General features: G+C 32.2%; 1 protein-coding gene across 1 annotated transcript; it reads right to left on the reverse strand.

Annotated features, from left to right (window-relative positions):
• Nucleotides 1-5,646: 5,646 nt before the first annotated feature.
• On the reverse strand, nucleotides 5,647-8,623 carry LOC133285412 (LIM domain-containing protein WLIM1-like). Its single transcript, XM_061482622.1, has 5 exons — nucleotides 8,374-8,623; nucleotides 7,988-8,084; nucleotides 7,835-7,875; nucleotides 7,466-7,555; nucleotides 5,647-6,099 (listed from the first exon to the last, which is right to left on the reverse strand). The coding sequence occupies exons 1-5, from the start codon at nucleotides 8,509-8,511 to the stop codon at nucleotides 5,890-5,892; spliced, it is 576 nt and encodes a 191-aa protein (XP_061338606.1). The 5' UTR covers nucleotides 8,512-8,623; the 3' UTR covers nucleotides 5,647-5,889.
• Nucleotides 8,624-12,544: the final 3,921 nt, after the last annotated feature.

Below are 12,544 nucleotides of genomic sequence, written 5' to 3' on the forward strand. Positions count from 1 at the left end.
TTATACTTTATCTAATGTGATTATCCTTTTTCTTTAGTCTATCACATGTTGTTATGTTGTTGAGATATGGCCTCGTAAAATAGATTCAGAACACGAAGAAAACACATTATCTTAACGATATTTGTTAATTATCAACAATAATATTAGAATGGGGCAAGGGTTTGGTTGTCTTCAACTATGAGGGTATTTCTATAACATTTAAATCATTTTGAAGAAACAAGTAGTAAGATAAACGAGTGGAGTCCAAATAAAAAGTAAAAAGATTAAGGAGAAAGAAGATGGGACAGAACACAACATACTTGCAATCAATGTGCCTGTGCAGTTTATCACTTTAGACATCCGTGACACCCCAGGGATATTTTTTGTTGCATTAGAAGCAGAAGAAATTTTCTCATGGCCCATTATTGCATTATTCGTACCACAACTTTCTTTCTGTCTATAGCTAGTAAAGCAAAAGATCCCTTTTATTTTTCCTTTGTCTTTTTTAATTGTTTTCTTTCCCTGACTTAAAGATATTGCTTCAAGTCAAATAAATAAAACTATGCATATAGAATAGGACAATTGCAACCAGCTCACCACTCGTGCACTTGCTACGCATGAAAGTTAGTTGCACTGCACGAGGGGTCTCCAGATTCCATCATAGAGTACATAGAATTCCTTCTACACACGGCCCACCAATCTTTGGCTTCTTTAACTTTTCTTTTTCTTTTTCCCAATTGCTTTTTCAGTGTCTTTAAAATTCATAACATGTTGAGATATATAAAACCATTAAAAAGTTCTCATCCACAAACTTAAGTTTTTGGGTTGAATTGGTTCTTTACATGGTATCATAGCCTCGTGTCCCGGGTTCGATCCTTGTCGCCCTCGCTTTCTTTCAGGTGGAATTTCTTTATTCGCACAAGTAGATGGACGTGTAAAGATATATAAAACCATTAAAAAACCCTCAGGTTGAATAGTTTCTTTACATAACATCAGGCGCTGCGTTATTTCCTTCTTTCTTTTTTGTTTGTCTATTTTTCCCTTCCTTTTCCTTTTGTATATATGATGAACAATCATGGAGGATACACATAGATATTCGAGCAAACATGCTTTTTCTCTTTCCAGATTGCAGCTACATATATGTTTGGGTAATGAGTTTATATTATCTTTTTCGTTGCACACTGTTCCACAAGAATACTAGAGATGCATGTATATGATATATAAATAGATGAAAAAGAGGATGTGGATGTCTCTTTCGTCTTTTTTATTTTATTTTAATTTGTTAATGGATTCCAAAGAGATGATAATCCTTGTTGCAAGCAAATTCAATCAAACATAAAGTGTATATGTACAGAAAGAGACCAAATCAGAATGGGAAGCAGAGACCAACAGCTTGTAAACAAAGAAACCGCCTTCAAAGTTGACTGATAATGTATATGACTTTATCAGTCGTTACAAAATCCTTCTCTCTGGCTGCACTAAATAATCAACCAACTCAGAAAAGCAGTTCGATTCTCTCCAATATTATTTTTGGAATGAGTTTAAGGTTTTAATTTCGTAAAATCCATCTCAAATAAGACTAGAAATGATGAACTGATTGAAATATCTCAAAAAAAAAAAAACAAACAAAGACATCTATAATCCTTTATCTAGGTAGTAATTAGCAGTGTTTAAAAACCCGGCCCGGCCATCGACCCGGCCGAGGTCAGGGGTCATGGAGTCACGGGTTCAACCGAGGGGTCACGGGGTCACTATGCTGATCCGGTTTTATATATTAAAAGTATATAAATATATATATCATATATAAAAATATTAAAAAACAAACCACTAATTATCAAAGATTCAAAATATACTTAACATAATTATCTAATTACAACCACAAGTCAATATTACACAACTTAATTAAAGTATCAAGATACCAAAGTACAAAACTCATATTCTAATGGGATCAATACGCTGACCCGGTTCTGCCTCTTTCGAGAAGGTCCCTGACAAAGGAAAATTTAAAGGAAGTAAGAATGAGTTTTTGTTTTCCATCGACGACCGCAAGGATTTCATTTGAATAGATAAAATTCTTACCTTTTCTAGAAGATTCACGTCTACGAGGTGAAGATTGAAGACATATAGGTCACTGGGAGAGAAGAGAACGATTAGATTTAGGTTTGAAGCATTTTTATTTTTATTTTTTTAATAAAACGAAGTTGTTTCATGGAATTTATTTTTTTAAAAAAATAAACATACAGTGACCCCCTTTGACCACTCTGACCCGGGAGTCACTGAAACCCGGCCGGGTTTTGGGAGTCGGAGGGGTCGATGTGCATATAGGGTCCAACTTGTGACCCCAACCCTCAGAGGGTAGGGGTCAGGGTTGACCCGGGTCAACCTGGGGGGTGGGGTGGGGTTTTAAAACACTGGTAATTAGAAGGCGTTTAGTAGATGAGATATTTTTTTTAACAGGAAAAAAAGATTTTCAAAATTATGGTGAGAAATATTTTTTTCCGGGCCAGTTACAAAAAGGTATTTGGTAGGGCAAATTTTTTTCGAAAATGTTAGTTTAATTTTACTGATGCTATGTTTGATTGATTGTAGAATATTGATGGGAATCTGAACCGAAATGACAAAATTACCCATTATTTCGAATATTGAATCTCTTGTCAGTGATCGAACGTTCATTATACTAGGGCATTTTCGTCTCAAAGTGTTATGTGTTTCCTAGTCAGTGGGAAAAAAAATAATACCATAGGTGGGATGGTATTATTTTTGGGATTGTGTAGTTAAAAATAAAATGATGAGAAAAAAATATCATAGGATTATTTTTACTATTACTTATACCAAACATGGGGGGGAAAATTTCTCATCCCATTTTCCCAGCATTTCAACTAAAAAACTTATACCAAACACCCCTTACGTTCCAGGACATAAAAGAGCGGCTGCGGATTCCTCAACCTTAGACACAGTTTGCATCACGTTCACACATATGATGTGTTACATAAACATAATATAAAATAATTAATTTCTAAAACTTAAATTTTTGGGTTGAATTGATTATTTTATATGTTTCTTCAACATAAACAAAATAGTGATCTATTTACATGATTTGGAAACCTTAAAATGAAAACTTAATAAATTTGATTAAAGAGATGAAAAATAACATCATAAAGCTTCGAAGCAAAAAAAAAATTAGATCCATCTATTAAAAATGTTTTGAATGCAAAATAGAACCTTGAAACTCCTAAATTCAGAATAAAAATACGAACTTAACATCTCAAATTGTTAAAATTGAAGTCATTAGATGAATTGTTATTAAATTATCTTTTACACATTTAATTAAACCAATGTTAATGCTATTTGGTGTTTTAGACAATTGGAAAGATATGAAGATAGAAACATAATGATTGTTGTATAAATAGATGAAATCTCATTCATAATGTCTGGCGCTTGAGCACACGTAAGTTAGCAGCACCTGAGCGCTATAATGCAAAAATTGGAATGTTGCTTTTGTGTTGGTTGACGCCTAGGCGCTTAATGCACTAGAATTAAAATTGCTCTTAGGAAGCCCAATGCCCAGGCACCCAATACACGCTAAAATCCTCAACATTGTGATTTGAGTGCGTGAGCGCTCAACAGTTAGGTGTCGGGTGTAATATCTCGGGTGCTGACGAGGGCAATATCTCGGGTGCTGACGAGAGCAGGAAGTAGATTGTCTTTTGGTATGTGAGTTGGACTCTACTGTTAGAAATCAAACTCAATTTGAATCTCTACACGACTAATCTAGATTAGTCGTCAAACTACAAGGCTAATTTGCTACGCCAATCTGGAAGCTTCTAAAAACTTATGGAAGCTTGCGGAAACTCATGGAAGCTTGTGGAAACTTAAGGAAGATTGAAGAAACCTATAGAAGAATCAAGAGACATACTGAAGCAAAAGAGGAATGAAGAAACTAGGAAAAGAATCTAGAGATCTCATTAGGCAACTATAAATAGGAGTAGAGGCTCTAGGTTAGAAACAATTGTGGGAAGTTACAATATGTGAGAAGAAGCAAGAAGTGAGGAAAGAAAGAAAGAGAGAAGAGTGTCGAGTAAAAGTGAGCTTGAGAGAATAAATAGCAAAAGTAAGTGGGTGTAAGTTGAAGTAGTCATTGTAAAGTTTAAGTGTGAAAATACTTTTAATTTGAGTTTCTCCTAATACAAGTTGTATACTTTCTTCTTCAACATGTTCTACCAGTGGAAAATCCTAGTGCTTGGAGTCCAGACCCGCTAAGGTAGGAGGGCTGTGACAATAGGCTCCTAGCATGCTTCCAACAGGATGGGTACATAAATGAATCGAATCAACACTCGAACGAGAGGGATTCAGATGCTGTGCAAATATGAGACTGTACAATTAAGGATGACTTAAAGGAATTAAAATGTATTACCTATACTAATAAGGTGCATCTACTTTTCGATAGCTCATAACTTAAGAACTTCATAGTTGAGTGTGCTTGACTTGGAGCAATTCTGGAATGGGTGACTTCCTGGAAAGTTCCTCAGAAAATGTGTGAGTGAGGACAAAGCATGCTGAAAAATCTTGTGTTGGTTTATGGGGACAGTCATTGATCCTGCAAGTGGCCGGGTGTTACATCCGGTGTCGCATCTTTATAAATATGACCTTCATGAGTGACGACTATGAGCTTTTCTTGCGAAGTGATTTGTCTGCGTATGTTTATGGTGGGAGAAGGAGTAATCTATAATGGAGATATCAAGTCCAATCTTCTTCCCCAATATCTTAATGGGGTTTTCTTTTACTTCTTGCTCTCTCTTGTTCTTTTTTGTATAGTTTTTCTAATTTTCTTGTGTTAATGTTAGATGGAAACCAATCAAATTTTGATTTATATTTTCAATACAATATTTTCTTTCAATATTGAGTGAATTATTTTTCCTTGTTGATTGATTTTAGGTTTATATATGACAAATAGGAATGTTAGTATATAAACTAGACTTGGATAATTATACCATATCATTATATGATTCTAAATATAAAAATATGAATATATCAATATTCATAATTTTTTGTTTGTAATAGTTAAGCCCTTGTAAGAAATGCTATGATTTAGTTTTCTTGGAAGGGAGTAAATGGTCAAGATACCAAGAAATTAGATTTTAACTAACTTTGTTGAATTAATTGATGATATTGAAACAGAAATTAATTGGGAATTTAATTCAAGTTACATGAGTGAAAATTGGTGGAAGTCGAAACCCTAAATATTTTTATTAGTGCAACTTTCTCGTGTTTAACCTTTGCTTTACTTATTTAATTACGTTATTAGGTTTTGTCTTAACTTTTATTTTTCGCAATTTGGTTCATTGTTCTTATATCTAATTCATTTCACGTAAACAAAATAATGTGAAGCGGAGCTACGTTGGTGCCAGCAGGTGCCTTGGCACTGGCTAATTTAGCCACGTTTATTTAGCTACGCTTGAAATGTAGCAAATCATGTTTAAAGTTTTTTGAAAATGAGCCACATTTTGATCGTAGCTATATAATCGTAACTATTTTGACATCAGCTGAATTTTTTGACACTGACTAAAATGTCGTGCTGGCTCCGCCACTCGTCGTGATTGAAACACAACTCTGGTAAGAATAATACTCTTTCATATCACTTTATTGCTTTTACAACTCATACACCAACAGCTATCATATGATTTAAAAGAATAATAGAAGAAAGTACATACTATTTACTTCCCAAATCTCAACCTCCAAAAAAATTTGCTACAAAATCATAGTTCTCGTTACAAGCTTGCCTCACAAATATTATAATTACATATATTAAAACAAATGGAACTGGGTATTGCAACAGTGCCATTTGAAGCCTAAAAAGAGTCATCATCTGAACCTGCATTACCACTGTAATGTGAAAGTTGCATAGTATTGCTACTCGGATGTTGAGTTCTCGGTCATCCCTTGAACATTTTCAAGCTTATCAAATTGACTGAAGTTGCCCTTCTGCTTGAAAAGCTGAGTATGGTGGTGTCTACAATAAAGACGATGTTCATGGGCCACATAATTTGATGGGCTAATTACACAACCTCTATGGGTGCACCTGAAACAAGCCTTATGGTAACATTTGCCATCAACAGTCACCTGAAAAATATTAGCGGCAGTGCCATCAATCAATGGAGGCAGTTGGGCCTCAACCACAGGAATATAAGACACAGGGTGATCTAGGATATTCAATGGTCCAAGCAGATCTAACAAGGATTTAGGTAGTTTACACCAGGTAGTTATATTACAGGAGGAAGAGTAAATATCCTTTTTAGTTCTTAGCAAATTTTATCATGTCCGTTTTAGCCCCTAGCAAATAAAAAGGCTCATCGTGGTCTTTAAGAAATTTAAAATTGACATATTTCACAAATTCAAAAAAGATCCATATTAGTCCCTAAAAGGATTAAAATAGGTCCATTTTGAATTTCTTAAGGACCACAATGGATCTTTTTATTTGCTAGGAACTCAAGCGGGCATCGTGAAATTTGCTGAGGACCAAAAAGAGTATTTACTCTTATAGGAATGGTCCAAGCAGATCTAACAAGGTTTTAGGTAGTTTACACCATGTAGTTATATTATAGGATGTAGGATATTCGTACTATTAATTATTTTTACTACTAATTTATTAGAGATGTGAAAAATAATCAAAAAATTGAACTAAATAGTGAATCGAATTGAACTGTATTTAAAATAATCGATTTTTAAAAACTAATTAATGAACTAACGATTTTTAAAAAAATCAGTTTATGAACCGAACCAGTTTTTAAAGCCAGTTCAAGAACCAAACCGTTTTCGAACCGAATTGATTTTTATTATTTTATTTCTTTAATTTTTAATTTTTAATTTTTAATTTTTTTTTTTTTAGAATAAGGTCGATCCGAACCGGTTCTGAACTGAACCGAACTGTTTAAACCAATTCGATTTAGTTTTTCAAAAAAATTGGTTCAATTCGACCCATGGACACCCTAATAATCCACTACTATTCTACTAAAATTATGTACTTCGGAGAATATATTAAAAGTTATTTTTCTTTTCTCTTTTTTCAAAAACTTTTCAGAGATTGTCGACTAAAAAATGGGATCTAACGGTGATTAGGGTGATAGTGAATTGATAGTAGAAATAATTGGTAGCAAGAATATCCTACCTCATATTTTAATTTGGCTGTTTTTTCACTCTTTTTTTGGGCATAGATTGTTTGAAGCTAGATTTTCTAGTTGAACATTTGTGCTAGTGTGAACTGCGTTATTTTCTCGCACGTTTTTGTTCAATCTACATAATAATTTAGAAAAAAAATGACTTAAACAATAAAGATAACCAAATGATTTCACCAGAAAAAAAAAAAAAAATCACCAAATGACTTCTAAAGTGAATTTATGATTTAATTGAAAGTGCATTATAATTTTAAATTGCTTAAATTTAAGGATGTATCTAAATAATTAGAAGTTTGCTAAAAATAATTATATACCTTTTCAATTGGATACACTGTTTTGTTGCAACCAACACACTTTTCCTGAGTTCCGGAAAACAATCTCGATACCTTGCTGTTGGTTTGGACCTGTTAAATTCCTAGAGACAATTTAGTTTGTGCATCGGAAATCAAAGAGCTAAGTAGCAAAAACCTTGGGATTTGGATTCTCTCGTGTATAAAATGGTTACATGGTCATGTTGTTTTATCATAATCACTTATTTAAAAATCATACATTTTTCTCTCTCTTATGTCATTATTAACGAGTGATTGTAATCAAACAACATGATCACTTTTTCATTTACAAACACCAAATAAGAATCCTAAGGATAAAAAGGAATATTTTGTTTGTTAAGAATGTGTACAAACCTGATCTGCAGATCTTTCGATTCTAGCAATTCGTGGAGTACCTACAAGCAATAAATATAACATATGACAGGAGAAAAATAAAAATAAAAATAAAAATACACAACTTAAAAGAAGTGCTTATGCATTAGAAACAATTACATAGTAGCAATTCACCTTCAAAACTTTTGTCCAAGCTGCCAGTCATCTTAAAGAGTTGATCAAAATGAGGCTTACAGTATAGAACGCCCTCAAATGAACAATAATTACTCAGCTGCAGGGATGCATAAGGAAATTAGGATTAATGTGCAAGTCACTGGCTCCAATTTCATGTTACTTGCTTACAGATTCAAAGTTGGAATTTTTTTTTCTAAAACTAATGAGTCAGCTGACACCAATGGAAATGAATAAAAGTAATTTAATGTGCATCCCAAACTCAAATATCACAGAATAAGCAGCAGTTAGATAAATGGTATGCTTTATGAACTCTTAAATTTCTATAAATAAAATAAAAAATAAATAAAGGAAGCATTCATCAAAACAGAGAAAACTCAATTTCTCACCTTGAGGGTACCCTTGCAGTGGTGACATCTGAAGCAAGACTTGTGGTAGACCTTGTTATCAGCAGTTAGCTGTTCCACCCAGTAGACTTTCTTTTCACATACTTTGCACTTCTGGGTAGTGCCTGTAAATGATGCCATCTCAAATCAAGAGTCAAAAATCTAACCTTGAGGGTACCCTTCTTGCTTTCTTGCTTGTTTTCTTCCTTCCTCTTTTTTTCAAATTCTGTGTTGTAGAAACTTACAGCTCATGTATTCCAAATTTGTGATCATGCTAACTTAATGGGTCTACATTTTAGACTTATATTAAAGACAAGTCACAATAATAATAATAAAAATAATCTGTTAGCTGTATTCATAATGGCAAGTTTGATGATTTGATTTGGAGCCACCTGATGAGAGCTTTGGGCCACCCTTACCATCATCATCAATATCATTATTCAGTGTTATGTTAATCAAGTGTATATTGACATTTTTATCAGAGAACTGATATGGTTTTCCTTCTAATCACCTCTGATATTTACCAATCAACAAAAAGAACAATCAACTTTCGTACAGATGAAATTGTAAATGATTTTTCTCATGTGATTTTAAGTTAAACACCAATAACACAAGTGAATTTATTTCAATGACATTTTTTTTTCCTGTTGTGCATACTAAAAAGTTAAGCAAATAAAAAATAATGACATGAGTTAAGAAGATATTTACCAAAATTAACATTTGCTAATGACCATATATCTTATTAATATATATATATTTTTTAAAAAAAGTTGCCCTTAAAGAAAGGGGCATGGTGACCCAACACACAAGAATTTGAGTAGTTGCGGCTCCATGCTGCCATGCTCAGCCGAAAGATTTGACTGAGAAATTTTTTAAGGTCAAAAAGGGAGGGTGCAAGCACAATTCTCTAATTCAAAGCCTATGACCGTGGCCCATCGTTTTAACTTTTAATTGTTAGCAGTGTAATCAATCACGAGGAGGCACCTCCTCAATTCAAAATTTTATCCCGTTTTGCTTTTGCTTAAAAAAAAAAAAAAAATCATTTTTAAGCATTGATTTTTATATATTTTTCTTTAAACTTTTTTTTTTGTAAGCTTTTCTTTAAACTTTTTGTTGACTATGATTGCTACACGAATATCTAATTATTTGAGTTCATATGTCATTTGATTGAATTTAAAAAATTATTTAATAGATTTTAAATTGAATTTAACCAATATACTTTTAAAATATACTAGAATTTTTCCCACGGTACGTAGAGGAGTAACCTTACACACTATAACTAAGGTGTGTTTGAATAAGCTTTTTAAAAAATAATTTTATAGTCAATTTTAAATTTTTTTTCCCGAAGCTAATCTTTATATTTTTTTTAAGAATAAAAACATTTTTATATATTTATTTTCTTAATAAAATTATCCATTTATCATAAAATTTGAAAATATAATTTTTGATTAAAAACGTATACTTTTCTTTTTTTAAAAAAAGCTTAAATAAATGGGTTCTTAATACAATTTTGAGGACCACTAACAAAATTATGTAATCTGCGTTATTAACAACAGTTTAAACAACTGAAAAATATTTCTGCAGTTACTGCATATTTATCTTTATTTATTTTTAAAATGACGTCGTTTTGAAATTGAAAGATTAAAAAATTATAATTATAATTATAAAGACTATAATAATCCTGAAATAAATTAAAATTACAAAAATATTATAATTTTTATTCCAAAACGATATCGTATTGGACTTGCTGCAGATAACAACTTATCTGCAGCATCCGCAGACAAAAAAATCCTAAAAAGAATATTTCAAAAGCTACTAAAAGTAGGATTAAGACGAACATCCCAAAATTGAAAGTTCCAAAATATTTAAATATATAATCAAATACAAAGCAGACCGTAAGAATATTCTCTTAGTTAATGGAGAGAATGATTTATTCCGAGCAAAAGTTTTGAAGGATAGTTATATTTATAAATTTTTTATTTATAAATTCTCGTAGCCACATTGCTTCAACTAAGTAGTTAAGGAATTTTGTAGGGTTATTTGACCTTTTTGTCCCTTATTAAATAAAAAATAATCATTTTGTCCTTGTACCAAAATTATATACCAATTTGTCACTGTTTAATCGATTAAACGAGGAAAGTAATCAGTTAAGTGTCTAAAATTTAGTTAATCGATTAACTAATAGATTAAACTGCGACTTTTTGGACCATAAGTTTTTGTCAAACCATATAAATGAGTTACAATGAATCATAATTCTTCCATCCTGAAAATCACATCCGGGGGTGGTGGAGAAGCACATGCCATCACTGCTACCTTTCTTGGAAGTGGCTTTCAGACTTCAAGTGGTGAATTTATTATCATGTTTAAAATTGTTGGTGCTCCCCTATGTGGATTACCTTGTGCTTATAAATATTGTCAAATATCCCTTCGGCAGTTACACTTCTTTGGCAGACATTTGTGCCACCCTGAGCCACAATACCCCAAAGGAGACACTATCCATTACAATGAAACATTGGAACGCACAATAAATATATAGGCATAGACCTCATCTCATTAATAAGAAATGTACCTATTACGAAGAGGAGGAGATGAGCTGTTAGATATAATACATTGTATAGAATAGTTACTGTGATGGTATTAGAAATGGAATAGAATGTTAGTAGTCGGTTATACATGTTACTGAGTTAGCCATTGTAATAGTAATTGTGACGTGGCATTGGTTGTTACACTCATAGCTTGATGTCATTAGAATAAAAGGGACAGCTGTTGTAATTGGAAACATTCATTGAGAAATATACTTGTTCTTTCTTTCGTTTTCTTTGGTTTTCCTTCCCCAATTTCATTGTTCTGTTGCAGAATCTCCATTAAGGGTTCGCGTCCCTTAACAGTACCCTAAAGTAGCAACGAACCAGGAGGCAACCATTTTCTCTTCCTTAGACGCAACCTCTTGTTTGTTTTTTTTTTTTTAAGTTCCTTCAATGGTAATTGTTTATGATGATTGCGTTTGCAGTGAAGGAAAAATATTTCTGCAAACGCGTGGATAAAAAAGAGTTGCCAAGCTTTTTTTAAAAGTAATAATTTTTCTATCAAGTTCAAGTTAAAAAAGGTTGTGTTTACATCATCAACTTAATAATTTTTTGTAGTGTGAAATTAGAACATGCTCCTTGGTTTGGGTTTGTATGATCAAATCAGAGCAGAGCAAAGGTGATTGTGTTGCAAAAGACCAACTCTGCTACTTGACATTTCGCAGATTGTCAAGATCGTCCCTAACTTTCTTTTCCTTCAACGTACTTTGGGAATTGTCTAGCCACTTGCATTGTGGCAATGAAGAAAAGTGAGCTAGTGGAAGAAAATAATATCATTGATCGAATGAATAAAAAGTTGCAGACAAAGACAATATTAGCGGCTCTAGTAAGAAGAGCCATAGTATAATATAAAAAAATCGCGATTTAATCGATTACTTAATCGATTAACTAAATTTTAGACACTTAATCGATTAATTTCATAGTGTAATCGATTAAACAGGGGCAGATTGATATATAGTTTTGGTACGAGGGAAAAATGGTTATTTTTTATTTAATAAGGGGTAAAAGGGTCAAAAAACCAATTTTGTAGTATAAAAGAATGATTTAATATTTCTCATCTGGTAAAAGATAAAATTATTTCTTATACATACATAAAAATATATGAAATTCATATTTTCTTTTTTTTTTCTTTTTTCTCTTTTGTGAATCCTATTTATTTTTTATGTGTTATATATGAAATAAATTATCGCATGCAACGTAAGAAACATATTTCCCATAAAAGAATGCTTTTGCAAAGCATACATTTATTGATGCCCCAAATCTATTTTTTTTTTTTTGGTAAACTGACCCAAATCTATTCTATAAGAGATTTATTATTCTTATGTTACGTAAAAAAGAATTTATTTCCTACACACACAAATTCAAAATGGGTCTCACTCTATTTATTTTTTCTCTTTCCCTGAAAGTGGACTCCACCTGCATAAATGAGTTTGTAGAAGTGTTAATAGTTATCTCCTATTGCATAAGAAAATTATCATTTTAGTTGCTAATCGTTTATCTATAATAAATTAAAACAAAACATGATGTAGGCGCCAAAATGAATAGTTGGAAGAATTACAATAAAAAAAGCATATATAAAGTTGAACAGA

The sequence above is a fragment of the Gastrolobium bilobum genome, unplaced genomic scaffold (assembly GCF_033153095.1).
Source record: "Gastrolobium bilobum isolate Gb01-03AN ecotype WA unplaced genomic scaffold, APGP_CSIRO_Gbil_v1 utg7290, whole genome shotgun sequence".
Lineage (NCBI taxonomy): Eukaryota > Viridiplantae > Streptophyta > Magnoliopsida > Fabales > Fabaceae > Gastrolobium > Gastrolobium bilobum.